The following is a 17784-nucleotide window of genomic DNA, read 5'->3' as shown; positions in this document are numbered from 1 at the left end:
GGAAAGCGTCCCGGTGTGTGGGGGAGGGGAAAGCGTCCCGGTGTGTGGGGGAGGGGAAAGCGTCCCGTCTGAGGGGGAGGGGAAAGCGTCCCGTCTGAGGGGGAGGGGAAAGCGTCCCGTCTGAGGGGGAGGGGAAAGCGTCCCCTCTGAGGGAAGCTGCCCTTTAGCTTGTTGGCACTTGTGGCTTTCCTGCGACAGACGGCTATTGACCGCACCACTGGCCCTCACCTCTGGACGAGATGTAGCACAAAGACCACCTGCACCCCCACAAATCCCCACTCAATCTACCATGACTCATTCCTCAGAGGCAGCTACATGCCAGACAGGTGTTAGCATAACGCTAGGAATAATGGTGCAGCGGGAGTGTTTTGGACGGCAGGCGAGTTCCTGCTGACCCTGTGTGTAGGGGGGTGGAGGGGCGGGGCTCACCTTGGGCAGAAAGCGTGTGGGCTTTAGGTGCTGAGACCTGCGGAGAGAACTGCTGTCTCTGTGTGAGTCTATAGCCACAGGCACATTTGGAGGGGACAAGAGGAGCTTTTTCAACTGTGGAGAGAGAAAAAGAGCGAGAGAGAAAGAAGGAAGGAGAGAAAAGGAGGAGACAACTAATTAGCAGGCATGCCACTCATACACAGACTACAGCATCCAGGCGAAGAGTGTGTGCTGCTGATTCCTGCTACTGTAACCACGGCAGCAGGATGCAGGAGGCGGGGCGACCGCATCACGCGGCGATGCTGACGGATGTCCGTTTCATGACTTAAACATGGCCTAACGATCAACGGCTGACAAATCCACTTACACGAATCCCGCCCCCTCCTAGTGCATAGGGGGGTGTCGGGGCAGGAGGGGGCGGGGCAGGGCATGGGCTCTCTTGGCAGCTGTTTCTGCAGAGCTGCTCAGGAAAATGCGGAGGGGGGAGGGGGGCCACAGCTGTTTACGTCGTGAAAACATACGCTGGGCTCTCTCCCGCCTACTCTGTGGCCCTTAACTGGCCCTTACGCCGGCCCCCAGCTCCTCAATACCCCCTTGTTCCTCAGCACAGACTGGCTCCATTGAGTGAGGCAGACCTACACTCACAGCTCCGGCCAGCAGAGGGCGCTCCGCACCTTTGCAAGAGCCTACAGCCACCCAGACAAAACAAGCTCCAACGCTGTCTGAGAACAAGCCACAAGAAGACGGAGGAAGGCTCCATTAGCCATTAGCTGACTGCACAGACAGGAACACATCTGTCTAGGCCTTAATGCTTGGCACGAGGGAGCAGCTGTTTTCCATTTTTTATGATATAGGTTACATAGAAATATTCCTCCACCTTTCGGCCAATTCCTACTGCCAGTCCAATAAGGCCACAAGGCATCAAGAGGGTTGCCAATGTGAAATGAACTTATAGTATGGTTTCACTTTAGATCGCTGCCACCCGAGGCAACATGTGGTCGAGCTTCACGCCTCTGGGCCTCAGAGACACCGACATCAGAGATTCTGATCGGTTTAAGAAGCAGGTCTACATCTCCTCGGCAACCAGTACCCGACGCCCGTTACTCATGTTTCCATCCTGTAATTCAGTCCAATTTCCTTCATGAGCAGGTAGAGCGGTGGCCAAGATGCCAGGCATTCAGTTAGCTGCTATTATTGATACAACAATGAGACCTTTGTAGGCCTCAACAAAGCCAGTGCTCTTTAGCTCCTTCAATAAAGTCCGTATGCAGCACTACCTAGACTGGGACTCTTACTCTAGAAAACGAAGGTCGTACACAGGTTTCAATTCAACAATACAACAATAATGGCAGTAAATGGTGCAGGTATTCAGCAGTTATATCACAGTTCATTTCATGGTGTAGAAAAAAAAAAAGTATAAATTCAACGTTTCTTAAATGTTGCTTGGTAGGGTGTCATGCTGGTTGAAAAGACAGAGGTGTGGAGCAGAGGCAGAGTGTTTTCAGGGCTGACTGTGAAGCAGGAGACTGCAGGGAATAGCAGAAAGAAAAAGAGATTTTTTTTCCTGGAAGTGGCACTTTGCAGAGAGGACAAGCGAGCCTCTCACAAACAGGTGTGAAAACTGCAGTGTGTGACTGATCAGGGGAACAAGGAGGTGTTGCGTTTGAGAGAGGGACAGAGGCAGAGTGTGGAGGGATGAGAGAGAGAGAGAGAGAGGGGGGAAAGAGAGAGAGAGAGAGAGGCCAAGAGGGAAAGTGAGGGAAAGCGAGGGAAGACAGGAGACCTGCAGATGAGGTCTAACTCCTTGCCTGTGAAAAGGATTCTTATTAAAACTGTTGCTAAAAGAGAATTTAAAAGCCCAAAATGAGAAAAATTCAGACCTGTTTTGCCTATCATACCCATGCTGAGGGGTAGTCAGAGGCCCATCCATATCCAGCTTAAACAGGAAGGAAGGGTTCTTACTAGAGACGGGTCTTCTGTCTCTGGACTCAAAGAGCCTGGAAAGGGCTCATTGTCCAAGAGGAGGCAGTCTCCCTCCTCCTCCTCTTCGGGGTCATCCCCCAGCGAAGGAAACACAGACAGGCCCCCTGCCTCATCCTCAACAATGCCATCCAGGCTGTCTGTGAGAGCGGCAAGGAGCGCCGCATTTTCCTCTTCTGTCTGTAGGGGGCGAGAGAGAGACAGAGAGAAAGAGAGGGAGAGAGAGAAATTTAGGGCAATGTGCCATTGAGGGTCCGAAGAGGCTTGTCCATCTGCACGCTCTGCTCTGGGGACAGCGCAGCTATTTCGTCCCCCATCCTGAGACGGGACGACCCCTGCACGAGCGGCTGACCTTTGCGTCCGATCCCCGGCCCTCTCCCACGTAACCTTGCTCTCCGATCCGGTTCTGAGCATGTGCTGCAGCGAGCGGGCGCACAGGAAATGGCGCGGTTTCATCTTACACTGCTCTGCTTCACCTGAAGGTGAGCTGCACTTGGCTTGGAGATCAATGGCATCCCTAACATCTCAAAATAAACCCCTACAGGGATCTTCTGTGCTTGGTGGCTCACAGAAATGAATAAATAAATAAAAATCAATAACGCCTGAGAATTACATGAAGAATGAATTAGTGCTGGATACAACAGACATGGGATCAGTTTCCGTCTGCAGAAGCATGTGCGTTTGGATGTGACCTCAGGTGCTACACACTCGATTTGGTGCTGGCTTTTCTGGGTTCACTTCTCATAGCAAATACACGCCTATGAGCTGAATATGGCTCCATCGGCCCCCTTGTGGCAGGGAGTGGCTGTGTGACCTCCACTAAGATGAGATCCGGGTTGGAGCCGATTGGTTGGGTGACGGGGATTATGAGACTAACCTCGAAGAGCTCAGCGTCCGCCGCGCTGTAGCGGATGGAGGCGGGGGAGCCGTCTGATTGGTCGTTGCACCAGTGTAGCTCACTGAGGCAGTTCACTGAGTCAAAGTCGCTGGTGTCCAGCTGAGAGAGGTCGAAGTCGGGGAAATCGGTGTCCAGGCGGTCCGAACAGACCTCCTCTTCCCCATACTGAGAGAGAGAGAGAGAGAGAGAGAGAGAGAGAGAGAGAGAGAGAGAGAGAGAGAGACAAACTGTAAGGTCACAGGCCTACATCAGAAGGACATTATCTAATAATACACCTCTGCCTTTGAATGCCAAGACGAACCAATAAGCAGGCCTCTGGTGAGCAGGCCACGCCTTCAGAAACGGCCCTTCTGCAGGTATGACCCTTGACCCTGCCAGTCTCCCTCGAGCACCGCCTCCTTACCACTACGTCACGCCTCAGAAATCAGCCAAGCCACATTTTCATAGGAAAACCACCAGACATGCAAGGCAGACTTTGCATGTGCACGTGGTGTGTGTGTGTGTGTGTGTGTGTGTGTATGTCATGTGAGAGTACTGTGGGAAGGGAAGTACTTGAAACCCCCATGGGGGAGGGGGGAGAAAACACCCCATATCTTCTTTCAGTGGATCTGACCATGTGCACCACTGATCCGATGTACACGCGTCCACCCCGGATACCGGCCGCTCGGCCAAGGCAGGCCCTGTTCTGCACTAGCGGAGGCCGGACCGGCCACGTTCTCCGGGGCCAATCGGCTGCACCCACGTCGAGATCTTACACCAGGTGGCCACAGAGGAACAGTAGCTCCACCATGAAGTTACGCAGACCCGGGCAGACGGGTCAGTGTCTGCTTACCGACGTGCTGAAAACACAGACGGCTACGTGGGACGAACAGGCTCACATATTATGAGGATGCAAAGGCAGAGTGTGCTTTTCAAGCTAATGGCTACTAAGCAGATATTAAATGAAGTGCCATCTTTCATTGCATGACGTCACTGCAGACCGCTGAAGTCTTAGTGGAGGCTGCTGCTCTTAATCTGCCAAACCGCAGTACTGTGGACGAAACCAGACGAGTTGATTGGATATTCCATGCTGATATGCCATTACGGTGGGTTTGGATTAGATACGCAGTTATTGCATGATCAGGCGACTGTAAATAACGCTAATAAACAGGCAGACAGGCCAGCGTTGTGTATGCACAGAGGAGTTAGCGTTGAGGCTCTCGTGTGCTGATACAGGTGTTCATCCACACACACACACCACACACACACACACCTCTCAGAGCCAGCCAAGCCCCAGCTAATCAATCTCAACATACGCTCAGTGCCTCACATTTCCACACATGCCTTTGTGCTTTTTTCCCCTATTTTGACCTTTTTTTGCTCTCTCTCTCTCTCTCTCTCTCTCTCTCTCCCCCTCTTTCTCTCTCTCTCTCTATCCCCCTCTTTCTCCCAGTTATAGAGAGCCTCCATATCAATCAATAAAAAGCTCCTTGGGCTCTGAAGGTTTAAGGTCACTTACTGAGCACACACACACACACACACACACACACAGCATGCATGCAAGGACATGCTGGAAATACAAAGCTCCTTAGCACTTGCATGGCTCCTGCATATCGGACAACTTGGCACGAGGCACGTGTCCTGGAGAGCGAGCCACTGAGGTGTGACTCACATACCAACCGCATGCCGCCAGTTTATTCGTGGAAGGTCTGGATTCCCTCCCGCGCTGCCTTCCACAGATATACGGAGAGAGCGATAAAGCCCCGTCTCACCACACGAACCTACACGGCCCTGCCAACACTGCGCATCGGGCAACCGCTTTGAACAATTCAGCTCATATTGGACCATGTGATTTATACAATTAAGGCAACAATAGACACACCTTCGCTCACAGACCGAGTCTGCAAATATGAGCCATGCTGAAACACACAGGTGCTTCTGGAACGTTCTAGGAAACGCTTCCTCGCTGCCTTGCTGTGCACCTCTTCTCGCTCTCTGACCAGAACGTTCTTAAAACAACGGCGTAAAGCGGTCAATTTTTGACAAAATGCGGCCAAAACCGAATTACGCAAGAAGTCTCTCGTGACTATAATGACCTTTAGCCGAGAGTTAATGAAACCGTGGACCATGACGATGTTGTGTCACCAGCGTTTGGAGCAAAAGACCACCGAGTGCTGCCAGGTAGTGAGGTCTGCGGGTTGGACAACACAAGGTCGAAGGGCGTCGTGATAAAGGAAGACGCAAACATGGCAGCCTAGGACAGCGTTCCACTCGTACCGCTTGGCTGAGCCAGCGCTCAGGTGCGCAACTGCACCTGCACAGAAGGACAAGTGGGCGGAGGGGCCCGCAAGGTCACAGGGGCCCGCAAGGTCACAGGCGGACGGCCAGCAGACAGCTGACGGACCGGAGATCGACCAGGGTACTCGCAACGCGCCTTAATACAATTACCACAACTGACAGAAACCGACGGAACAAAAATAGAGCGCCTTCAGTCAATCCCTCAGACCTCCCGGTCCGTCTCTCAACCAATCAAATTCCTCTTGTACTCCCATTCCCGACCACCATTACTCTAACCCCCCCACCCCCCAATCATCTCATTAAATATATCCCTATGTGATCAAAATCTCTTAAGATCTCCTGCTTTCAGGATTCCTGTCACTCACGAATGAAAGAGAAAAGCACTGACTGACGAAACATACGAACTCTTCATTCATCTCCCTCTCCCGGGAGCTAATAGGCTCTTATCTGGGTGCCCTGTTCCCTTTGAGCCTGCTGCTATCTGAGGTATGTTATATATAGCCATTATCCTCAGTCTTATGACTGCCTCTTACACAAGCTGCTTGTGACGGGCACGCCATTAGAAATGTGGCCCATGCCAAATGCAGATGGGCCAGGGCTGAGTGCCTCTCCCAGCCTCTCCTCCCGCACGCACGCACGCACGCACGCACGCACGCACACTCTAAATGGATTCTCTCCCAGGCCGCTGCAGAAGGTACTGGGCTGTTCTGGCCGGCCAGTTCTCACAGTGGTGAGCTGCGCTATCTCTTCTTCAGGTGGACAACCTTCCCAGGAGTCCTCGGGAGCACACGAGCAACAGAGATGCGATGCGGGACACTTCCTGTCCAATAACTTCCCCTGCTGTCCTGAACTCATCGTGACCTTTTGAACTCTAAACACAAAAGAACGAAGCAAACGCCGTCTGAAGCAGGCGGTGCTGGGCAAGGTGCTTCGGGCCCATCCCATTATCTGCTCCAAGTGTGTTCTAAGGCAGGAAACGGGCTCTTCAAGGGGAGGAGCTTAAAGGGGAGGAGCTTCTGAAGGAGCTGCCCACTGCAGCCACTCACAAAGTCTAAATTAACCGCCACTGGTTGGAAGTAGGTCAGTTAAAGGAAGATCTGGGACAGGTGCAGAGAGAGGAGACGTCCTGTCTGTCGTAACGTCCAGTGAGAACAGAGGGACACCCAGCTGGCTATGGACGCACCGCACACACATCCCTCCAAGGCCCGCGCTGATGCTACGGCTTCAGGACGTGTCCAAGGTCCCGCCAGTCCATTCAAACAAACGTGTGTCTACTATTAAACCTACTGATGAGAGTCGGACGGTTGGATAGCACCTCAGGCCTAAGCAACCAAGTTAGAAGGTTCTTATTTCCATACAGCTCTCTAGACCGCCCACGTTGGGGAACAGACGTAATTATGAAAAATTACCCTACATTTCCTAACACTTCATGACAACATACAACTGCATTTCTGAGACAGGGAACCCAGATCCATCTGTTGCCGCTACACAGTGGGTGGAATCCAACTTAAGCTTGACCGTTAAATCATTGTTTTTCCTGCCTGTCCCCATATTCATTCAGGGCTGCTGTCTGCCATTTTTCATCTGCTTTATTCTCGGGACTGTGGAGATTACAAACGGATTAGGGCATTTCGCTGTTGTTTAGACTGGAGGCCTCTCTCACCTCCGTTCACCCCAGAGTGCAGGTCTCTCGCCCGTTAGGTCAGCGCCAGAGTTTAATTAACTGACTCTCCACTGAGAAACACGCGTTTACCACCACAAATCAGCTCTCTGACATTCACCATAAAACACTCGGCCCGGGGCAGGCTGACTCCAAGAGGTATTTCAGTGATGGTGGCGACACAGGTGCCATGCAAGGTAGTGTACTGTGAATGGCTCAGAGCCCAATTTTAATCCTCCCTAATTGTTGTCAGATTAGCCAACTAAATCAAACTAAGTCCGTGTCTCCCAGGTTTACGGACATATCAAGGGAGGGCAAAGGACGAGAAAGTGGTAGTAAGACTCTGAACTCCTAGTGACCTCACACACACTAACATAGTAACTGATTAAAAACAGAATTCGGTTAATAAATAATACTTCTTAATAGACTTGCAATTTGTTAAGACTTCTCCTAGAAAAAACTAAAATACACCAAGAAGGACATTGAGTGAATGTTTCCATTCATGAATTTCGCCTCCCCCAAGTCTGGTAACTGTTTATCCATTCTGAAACGATATCTCCCCAAAACACTACACTTAATGATTACGTCTCACTTCAGACTTCAATACACACAGGCAGTCAGCTGCTCTGAACAACTAGTCAATCCGAACCACTGATGTGCTACAAGACTGCTCTTTACTGATCAAACTCCCCAGTGGTACGGGCCAGAGGACCGAGCCAAGAGCTGGATGCGGACCAAGTTGGCTCCATTATATCCCATTCTCTGTCTCAGTGCTGTTCTCTACACAAGTCCAGTACCCATCTCCTTGCTGTCAAACATCTATGGTGTGATGGTCCATACCTCAGTCCTTATTCATTTAAACAAATATGACAAACTACAGACCCAAAAGATCACTAATGTGAGGAAACAAAATCCAGCTACATTAGATTTAGCTACATTAGCTAAAGTTTCTGAGAGAGGTGATTTAGGTCCACTGTGAAATACCATTTATTCAGTTGCTGCAGGAGACTGGCACCAGCCCCCTGACATGACTCACTGTGAAGTCTGCAGGCAACACCAGTGAAGATGTTTTGACCTCAATTTGGACTTAGCCAAAGTTATTATATCTCTGCTGAGTCCAAGTCATGACAGTCTTTTCCACCTAGGTTCAAAAATGAAAATCCACAGCCATGTCTGTTGAGACTCCTGGACCTGTTCTGATCTCCGTGTAGTCTGTGCTAGCGCTCACGTCTGCTTCCGCACCACCGGGCTCGATCCATCAGCTCGTAGCCCATGCCACATTAATCATATACTGATAACATCTAATTCATTAGGAGTCATTACGTTCTCTCCTGAGGTGTGAAGATCACAAGAAAGACAGCACTGGATTACAGTCAACCACTGGAGTCGCCGGCCTTTTGAAAGAACGATGCGCAGAGCGCAAGCTCATTGGTCAGGCCACAGGAAGAAGGAAGCAGCACTGTGTCCGTGAGACCCCCCATGCACGGAAGAGTCAGAGGAACTCCAAAGGTGGGGAATCCCCCTGAGAATGATCACACACATGCAACATCTCCAGCACCTCCTCCCCACACCAGCTCTTACGCCTCATTAACTTAGGATTATATCTGCTTATCTAAAAATAGCCCTTTTTTTTAGTGTCATTGGGCAAGTCTCCGTCACACACACACACACACACACACACACACACACACACACACACACACACACACACACACTTCTCTCTCAGTAAGATAAACATCTGATGTGGAGTGTGATTCTGAGTGGCATTAATATTATGGGACCAGCTAAGAAGAGTAAAAAGAAGAACAGACAAAAAAAAACTCTCAGCAATGGTTATTAATGAAATAATCCTCTGGTGTTGGGCTCAAGCTCGACTCTCGGGATATCTAAGGCAGGCTGTCATGGCCGGTCACTCATCTGTGGAGCACATCTTGCCACCGAACCAGTCAGGGAACTAGAGATAAAGACAGCAGCTCTGAAGATATGGTCATTTTTTCAGCGTTTTCTGAAAACCATCTGCAGGCAAAGTGCCATTCTTTCTGGCCGACACAGTGAGTTGTGGACAAATACAGTCTGCTATGCTGTGATCACAAGTCAACATTATTTATTCATTTCTGCACATTAAGTTACCTAACTAGTTATCTACTGATGTAAATGGCTAAATGAACATGAAACCTGGAACTATAGCGTAGCACCCTTGCCTTACCTGTGATCACTAACCGAAATCTTATCTCCTTCTTAAATACATGGTGTGCTGAAATGTCCCTATGTCTGTGGGTACTGCACCTCACCTGAATATGCAGAGGGCACCAAGCACGTGAGCACGTTTCACCGTGAGGCGGACGGTAACACGCGCGTGAGCACGATCACCATTACACAGAAATAAGCCCATGGCTGTCGGCCCAGGTCCTGACAACCGGGCTCGGACCGCCTGCTACTTCGCATGCAAATGAGCCGACGGATCAGCAAACGTTCCGAGGTGTCGTCTGCGCTCCCCCTCGGCCCACGCTGGATCCGTTGCGGTGGAGGTACTGGGGGGGGGGGGGGGGGGAGACGCACTTCTCCGGTTTCTCGTGCGCGCCCGTTGGCTGCCCTCTGCACGTCGCCCGTTTCTTGCAAAACCGCATGGGCCAGCACGGCGACCCGGGCACTGGAGCGGCAGCCCGAGCCCACGTGACGGCCATCGGGGGGGCTGTGGCACCTGGGAGGAACCTGGGCGATTAAGTCTGCTGCAGTCACGACTACGGTGCGGGGGGGGCAGAGGGGTGTGAGTCACAGGTCAGTACAGGCAGGCAGAAATTACACAGAGGAAATGTAAGCATCTTTGGGAAAGAAAGCCTCGTCCGTGTGACGGTGTAAAATTGTGAAGGATGAAGGTAATAAATGATAAAAACGGAGTAAAACCGTGGCAGAGATCCCACCGCACTGAAGGAGGACCCGAGGAGTTCTCCTTATGGACGTGTTCTGAACACGCTCTGCTTCAACTGACTCCAGAGGTTCAAAAGAAGACGCAAGAGACGACGAGAGAGCCCAGGACGCCAGGCAGGCCCTCGCTGAGGCGCTGGCTGACGGCTCCAGAGTCACAAACAGCCCAGGAAGATGGCAGCAGGCCAGCTCGCTCTAATTCGCATGCTGAAGTCGGTGTCTTGTCTGAGCTTTGACAACTAGGATGGCAGTAATTAAATCAAAATGCTTTCCTTGCCCAATCTCCTTGAGCGGCAGGGCAGAAGGCAACGTTAGCGATATTAAAGAGTTTTTTTTCTCTTTTTCTGGAAGGTCCACTTTCCAGTGAGCTGAGAAGAATGCATACCTCAGTACACGGTCCTCAGGCTGGGGTCCGCCGAGCTGCACCTCAGCATCCTTGACTGGGCATATACAAGAGAACCAGGACGAGGAAAATGTACCGTACTGCTGCATCTGATGTTGGCTGGCTGGGGCAACACCTACAGCCTGCGAAGTGAGTGTGGATGAGAGTGGAGCAGCAAGTTTGAATGTGCCAATATCTTAGCGTCATGAGGCTAAGCTTGTTAGCGTGAGCAACCTCTTCCATGGTCAAAGACCACCACAAGGGGCCAGTCAAGACTGAAGTTCAGCAGTAAGACCAGGCTAATCTATACAGATCCCTGTAGGTCATGAGTATTAAGAGACTCTTGCTATTTATAGTGGCCATGTATTCATTTCACAACAGGCTCCATCAACCTGCATTCGGTGTCAAAGGGGGAAGCATGGGTCACGGTCAAAATCACTTTCTCATGGGTCTCCGCACAAGACTGAACATCAGAAAGAGGAAAGCTCTCCTTCTGCCTAGCCTATTAAACACAAGGCTCTGGCTAAATATGGACAAACTCTGCGCTGCGGAGGTCTTGAGGTTTGAATTTAGCTCTCCCTCATGGGAACGTCAGAGTGCAGTGATGTGAAAGGGTCTGATCACTGCCACCCAGCTGCAGGACAGAGCTGAGCGCTGCGTTTAAGGCCAGCGCACGCGAGGAACCACCAAAGAGACACAGCACGAGGCCACGGCGCCCACTGCACACGGACCGCTACACCTCCCACAGCTCCCCCTTCAAACTTCTCTCTTTTGGCCACTCAAGACGACCCAGGAAATCAAGGCACAGACTTGTCCGATGACTATTTTGGGGGGGGTAGCTCTGAGAGAACGGGCTTTATTTTGAAACCCAGAAATGAACTGGAGCAGCGAGCTGACCTTTGCTTGGAGGAAGGTTGAAAGGGCAGAGCGCAGACACAGCTGTTCGAGGCGCACACAGGACAAAGTGGCAGCGGCCATTTTGAAGTGCCAGTTTTAAAATATACCACATGCCGTGCCTGCAAGTACAACTCGCAGCCCTTGTGAATACAAACGTGTGCCAGGCCCAAAAGTTTTATTTTGACACTTCCTTGCACATTACCATGACTATTCATGAAATGTTGAGAACCAGTCAAACCCTCGCAGAGACCTGAACAAGCATTAGCTAAATTTCTTGGCTGTATATTAATTCATGCCAACCGTGTACTGACATTTCAGAGAATGCGCTTCAAATTACAGGACAAGCCATAAAGTTCCAGTGCCCCTAATACATGACCTATGAAAGCACGACTTGTGAAAACCTCTGAAACCTCTGCCAGGAGTAATGTCATAGCTCGCGTGACGCCCCTCTAGCTGTCAATGTGGAAAGCTCAGTCCGGTGTGACCTTTACCCTGCATACATATCCATGCCCACAACGTCCTTCCTGACCCCTCACCGCCAGCCTGAGTGATTTTCCTAAGTCAGTGTTGTTTGAGGTCTTAGAGAGGACGGCGAACGACCCACACGGTGCTTCTGGCTTTCTGGTGAAGCTCGGAAGCGGAGACATGACTCACCCTGAATTCCTAACACTCAAACAGAAGGCAGTGCCATCTGCCAGGACTCATCCTCAAGTCACTGCTGTGGGGAGCGTAACAATGCAGGGGTGTTCGAACAAGAAATGCAAACTAGCCGCACAGTTTCTCAGCCATCACACGCTCCCCGTTATCCAGAGGCCTTCCTCTGTGAAGCCTGGGTTTGTGGGTCCCCTGCTTGTGCCAAGACGACTCTTCTTCAGCGACGATATGGCTGACGATATACCAATTTGGCACGGCCATTTTTTGCACCCATGTTATTTAAAGGGAGCTTTCCCTGTGCAGAAAGGCAGCCATGCTGCCAACACTACACTCACTGTCATTCTGTCACTATAGGAGAGCATCAACAGTCTGAGTAACCTGCATTTGTCTCTTAAAAGAATCCTTCAGGTAGGGTTGCACAATACATTGTTGGTTAATATTTATTGCAATACTGGCGTTTGCAATACTCATATCACAGAGGGTTTACAAATGCAAATAAGCCCTCCTACAAATCACAGCTTTTTTCATTGGGTGCAGCGAGTGTCTCAAATCTCCAGATGAGTGTTCTCTGGGTGTTCTGTGGGTGTTGTGATGGACCACGTCATTTACAACGACTCAACTAATGTAAATATGTTAGGAGAAAATAACGCAGGCCACTAGTTTATTCAAATGAAAGGTTTATTGCTGCGTTGTAATTTAATCGAGGGCATGTCGCAAGCACGGCATATACCATTATTAAAAATCTGTGCATATCATCAGACACCAGCAAGGATCATTAGCGTTTAAGGGGAATGAGATTGCTTCTTCTTCCATTTCATTCTCCTACCTTGATGGAGGGAGCAGTCACATTAAGGATATAGTAGGTGCTTAAATCAAGTGCTAAGCTCAAAGGCCAAAGGGGGCAAAAGGTTATGGCAGCCTGGCTACATTAGTGGGAACAGGTCCATAGGAATATCACTGCCTGCTTCTCATTTCTGCCTGACCAGGTCAAACAGCACATGCTCCACCCGTGACCCTCTTGGTGGTGCAAGGTAAATTGCTCCTTAAAGCCACCTCACGGCCATCTGCACATTTCATTCCTCTAAACAGTGACACCCAAACAGCTATGGTGGTTAAACCACTAACCTCACATCTGTTCCTTCACATTCATTTGTGTGGTTCTAGGTCAAAGATGATTAAGGTCCCATTTAGCATTTTCAACTTCTGTTGTTCATTACATAAAACCTGACGAACTGGTTTCATTTTAAAATCTACTTTATGTCTAGGGAGCATAAAATTGTATTTTAGATTCTGTCCACCACAGGACAAAATATTCCAACTGATTTAGATGCACCAGCCACTCTTACAGCAAGGCAAGCAGTGCAAAGACTTATCAAAGTCTCTCGCATTTACCAGGGCTGCAAGGGATGCTGGGATATCGGAACCGTCTGCACCCGCGCCTTGAGATCCAGTGTATTTGTTGAGCAGCCTGGTAAACAGTGTCTAATCAAATAGTCCTCAGAGCATTTATACTCTGCCTACCCAACCATGCCAGTTCAAACCAGATTCATTCCAAGTGAGTAAATTACACTTTTTGACAAATTATTATTAATTCGGCTCGTGGCAGCCCACCAAGACGAATCATGTTCCTCTACATGCACTGCTGCTTTCCTGGAGGCAATATGGGCCTCTGGTGGATTGTTTGTTATTTAAGATCATTTAGTTATTGATGACATTTTTATTATTGACTAATTTTGTCATTGAGTACTTGCTACCTCAAATGATCTAATCGCATAATCTTTAATAATAAATAAATAAATAGATTAAACGACCCAAAAAACAACAAAGATCTTGAGTTCCTTGACTTCCAGAGCCTGAGACCTTATCGTGTGGCGTTCAGACACCTCCCCTTGGCCCGTCATGTGACTCAAGAGCATGCGGCTGATTGGATGTGCAGCCCACGTTCCCCTGCTGCCCGCCCCACGGATCTCAACACCCTGCCTCCTTTCTGTAAAGATCAGGACTTTCCGGTACTAATACCGGGAGGCCCAGCGCGGGACTTGCGGGGTAGAGGAAAGCCTCTCGTCCCTCTGCGTGGCTGTGAGATCAGGTGTGGCACCGGAGAAGCCGGGCATGGCCTCAGCGCACTCTACGTTTCCACGCCGGTCCTGGCCTGGATCGGATTAACACCATCTCATACTCTAGCAAGACCCATGAATAATAAACGCTGGAACAGCAGGGCGACGGCTGCACATCTCAGTTAGTTTAGCTCTGCCCCTTGAACCTTTAGTAACTACAAGCGACTGCTAACTAATTCAAGTCATTAAGAGAAAGCCTCCACCACAGTTACGCATGTAGCCTACGGTTTGGCACATACTCTGAGTCTACGCTATACGAGGGGTTATTCTACAACCGCAGTCCACACGCTGCGTTAGGTGGACACGTAAACCCGTCAGATACCACCTTGGCTGAGGGTTCATTTCCTAAATGATGTGGGCAGCATTTCTGAGTACACGCAGGTATATTCACACCCAAGGCCTGCATGATCAGCAACGCTGAAAATACCATTTCGAGGTTATGCACACACGACACGAGAACACAGAAGTGCACAGCGAGGCTCGCAGGTTCCTGAACCCATTATGAACACACAGTGCCCCTGCGATCGGTGACGCACAACTGTGTCACCACTGTGAAAGACCTCTGCACTCTTAATGCAACACGCACTGGTCTACGGGTAAGAAAAACAGCGCACCCGTCCCATTCATCGGAGTGAACGTTTAACATTTAATTAGACGTGGCGTGAATCATTAGCCTCGCACCTGCCAGCAGAGTTCTCAGACCATTTCGTGACACTTGCCTCCAATGAGCGTCGTGAACATACAGGAGAAACCGGTTTGTCTCCAGCACCGAACCTACTGCAGACCACTAGCGAATAATGAGGAACCAAGGAAAGAGAAGCTGGTAATTGGCTTGATTATGGGCTTCGGGCTTTCTTTGGAAGTCTTTCAATCTATGTAGCTTGGCGTTGTACCAGTGTGAAGCGTACGACCTCCTGTGAGGCCCCACCCCCAAGCTGCCAAAGCATCTCGACCCATTCGTTGTGCTACGCTCTTGTGGTGAGGTTGTGTGTGCTGTTATAGAAATGCTTCTGCCTGTTGCTGAGTGACTGGAACCTCATGCCAAGCCTGGTGACAGATATACAAAGTGAGTCAATAAAGATTAAGGGCACAAAGGGACGTAATTACATCTCTACTATATCCTGCATGCATCTTTTTCAATGCACACTGTATATTGTTTAACTTTAACGATTGAGAATATAGAATGTAAAAAAAAAAAAAAAAGCTGATGCAAAATAAATGTGTAAACATCATTGTGCTATTAAACGTTTAATAAAGGTGCAGCATCATCATTCTGTGGTAACCGGGGGAACCGAAAGTCGAGGTGTTTGATTGGTGGAGGCGAGTTAAATGGGGGGGGGGGGGAGACACACTTTCAGCTCCGGCTCTTCCCCAGCAGGCAGCTGGGTGCAGCGTCTGCACTCCCAGAAGCACCTCATCTGCTCCTGTGCCATCATCGGGCCAGCTGATCTGTGACGTGCTGGGGCCGGCAACACAATCCTGCATTTGCAGAGTGTTAATATTTTTGTCCCCTGAAGTTGCAAAAAAAGGTGGGGGGGGGGGGGGGGGGGGAGATAGAGAGAGGAAGAGAGCATACCCGTGTCCTCAGCCGACCCCTATGCCCACGACCGAGGTGCCAACTGAACAAGAAAGAAGAGGAGAGAGAGGTGGCAGCAGAGTAGTGGGCAGAACAGATATCCGGCAAGATCTGCATTTAAAGGGGGAGAGGGGGGTTGATGGAAGCTTGGAGGGATGGGAGGGGCCATGTGGTTTCTACGGCTATAAGGCCACACCCCTTCATCCAGCCCGCAATCTCCAAGGTGTGTCGCTCTGCTCTTTCACAGCTGACTGCACCGACTGGCCTCCGTAACATGAACACACCTGCACCTCCTAACCTCTGCGGCCGCGTCTGGTGGGGGGGGGGGTGGGGTGGAGCAAGGGGAAGCCACGCCCACTGGCGCACGCACACACAGCGAGTCTGCAGACTGCCTGCAGGGCGGCGCCTCTGCTCCAGCACAAACCCACTGACACGATGGAGGGGTGGGGTTTGGGGGGGAGGGGGCGGGGCTGGGTGACAGGCCCTCCTCAGGGAGGTAACTACAACGCTAAGAAAGTGGTCCTCATCCCTCAAGGCCTCTTACGCTAACATGGCCCAGATTCGCTGCTCGGGAATCCTACAGACACATCACCTTTATCTTGTTTTTTTTTTTTTTTTTATCCCATTTTAGTTCCCGATGTAGAGCAAAACTGAACGCTTCATCTCGGACGGCTGTACAGTCGCCATTTGACAGCTCTCTCTCACCGCCTCCTCGTCAATGCCATGACAACGGGGAAGCCAGTGGAAACCTTAGTAGCATTCGCACACGTCTAACGCTGTGGGAACTGCGTTACTGAAATAGATGGAGACCACCCGGAGAGAGCACTTAAAGGAATTAAAAGAAACTTTGTTCGAAAAAAGAAAAACCTTGACTGTTCTCCATCAAATCTGATGAGAGCTGTGGGCACAGTGCACAATGAGCAACCCGAAATATTGGTTTCATGAAATATTGATATTATGGACCAGTTTAATTCATTATACTGTATAACTAGAACCACACATTACACTTCCTTGTCCTGACAGAGTTATCATTTGCTTACTGACGCAATTAAGAGAAGTGCTCCCTCCAGCAAACGGCTGCCATCTTCCCTCCCCTGCGCCCCGTGACCAGGGTTAAAGTCCATCCGCCTGTCAGCTGGCATTCGCTGGACGAAGGGCACCCACACCTGCCGTCTGAGGGGGAAGGCGGGAACTGGCGTGGCCCTGGTGCGACAGCCCTGCCTCATTCGTGAAGACTTTGGACGGTGTGTGTGCGATTCATTCTCTGCCCTTGCTTTCGTTTCGCCACCACGGCGTGCACACGTTCTGGAGGACTTTGCTTACGGTCGTATCAGTGCAGTCGCAAGATCTCGCCGGTTTAACGGTGTCAGTGATTTCTGAGCCCGAAACACAAAGGTCCATGTTGGTGGCGTTCGGACATTCAGGCATATAGAAGATAGCGGGGGAACCGAGTACGAACCAACACACATTTACTACCCCTCCAACACACACCCACACACTCGCACACACACACACACACACTCGCACACACACACACACACTCGCACACACACACACACACACTCGCACACACACACCCACACACTCGCACACACACACACACACTCGCACACACACACCCACACACTCGCACACACACACACACACTCGCACACACACACCCACACACTCGCACACACACACCCACACACTCGCACACACACCCACACACTCGCACACACACACACACACACTCGCACACACACACCCACACACTCGCACACACACACCCACACACTCGCACACACACACACACACTCGCACACACACACCCACACACTCGCACACACACCCACACACTCGCACACACACCCACACACTCGCACACACACCCACACACTCGCACACACACACACACACACTCGCACACACACACCCACACACTCGCACACACACCCACACACTCGCACACACACCCACACACTCGCACACACACCCACACACTCGCAC

At 50.6% G+C, this 17784-nt stretch overlaps 1 protein-coding gene across 2 annotated transcripts in view; it reads right to left on the bottom strand.

Moving 5' to 3' along the window:
• Nucleotides 1–17784, bottom strand: part of ppargc1b (peroxisome proliferator-activated receptor gamma, coactivator 1 beta) — a 37303-nt gene that overhangs the window by 7645 nt on the left and 11874 nt on the right. For both annotated transcript variants that reach the window (XM_077021842.1, XM_077021841.1), the window contains exons 2-4: nt 3287–3472; nt 2392–2589; nt 430–543 (exon numbers count right to left, since the gene is read on the bottom strand). In XM_077021842.1, the coding sequence (XP_076877957.1) occupies nt 430–543; nt 2392–2589; nt 3287–3472 (498 nt within the window). The remainder of the gene's footprint in view (nt 1–429; nt 544–2391; nt 2590–3286; nt 3473–17784) is intronic.

The sequence above is a fragment of the Brachyhypopomus gauderio genome, chromosome 11 (genome assembly GCF_052324685.1).
Source record: "Brachyhypopomus gauderio isolate BG-103 chromosome 11, BGAUD_0.2, whole genome shotgun sequence".
Taxonomy (NCBI): Eukaryota; Metazoa; Chordata; class Actinopteri; order Gymnotiformes; family Hypopomidae; genus Brachyhypopomus; species Brachyhypopomus gauderio.
The sequence above is the reverse complement of the archived record's forward strand: the minus strand, read 5'-3'. Positions and strand labels throughout refer to the sequence as shown.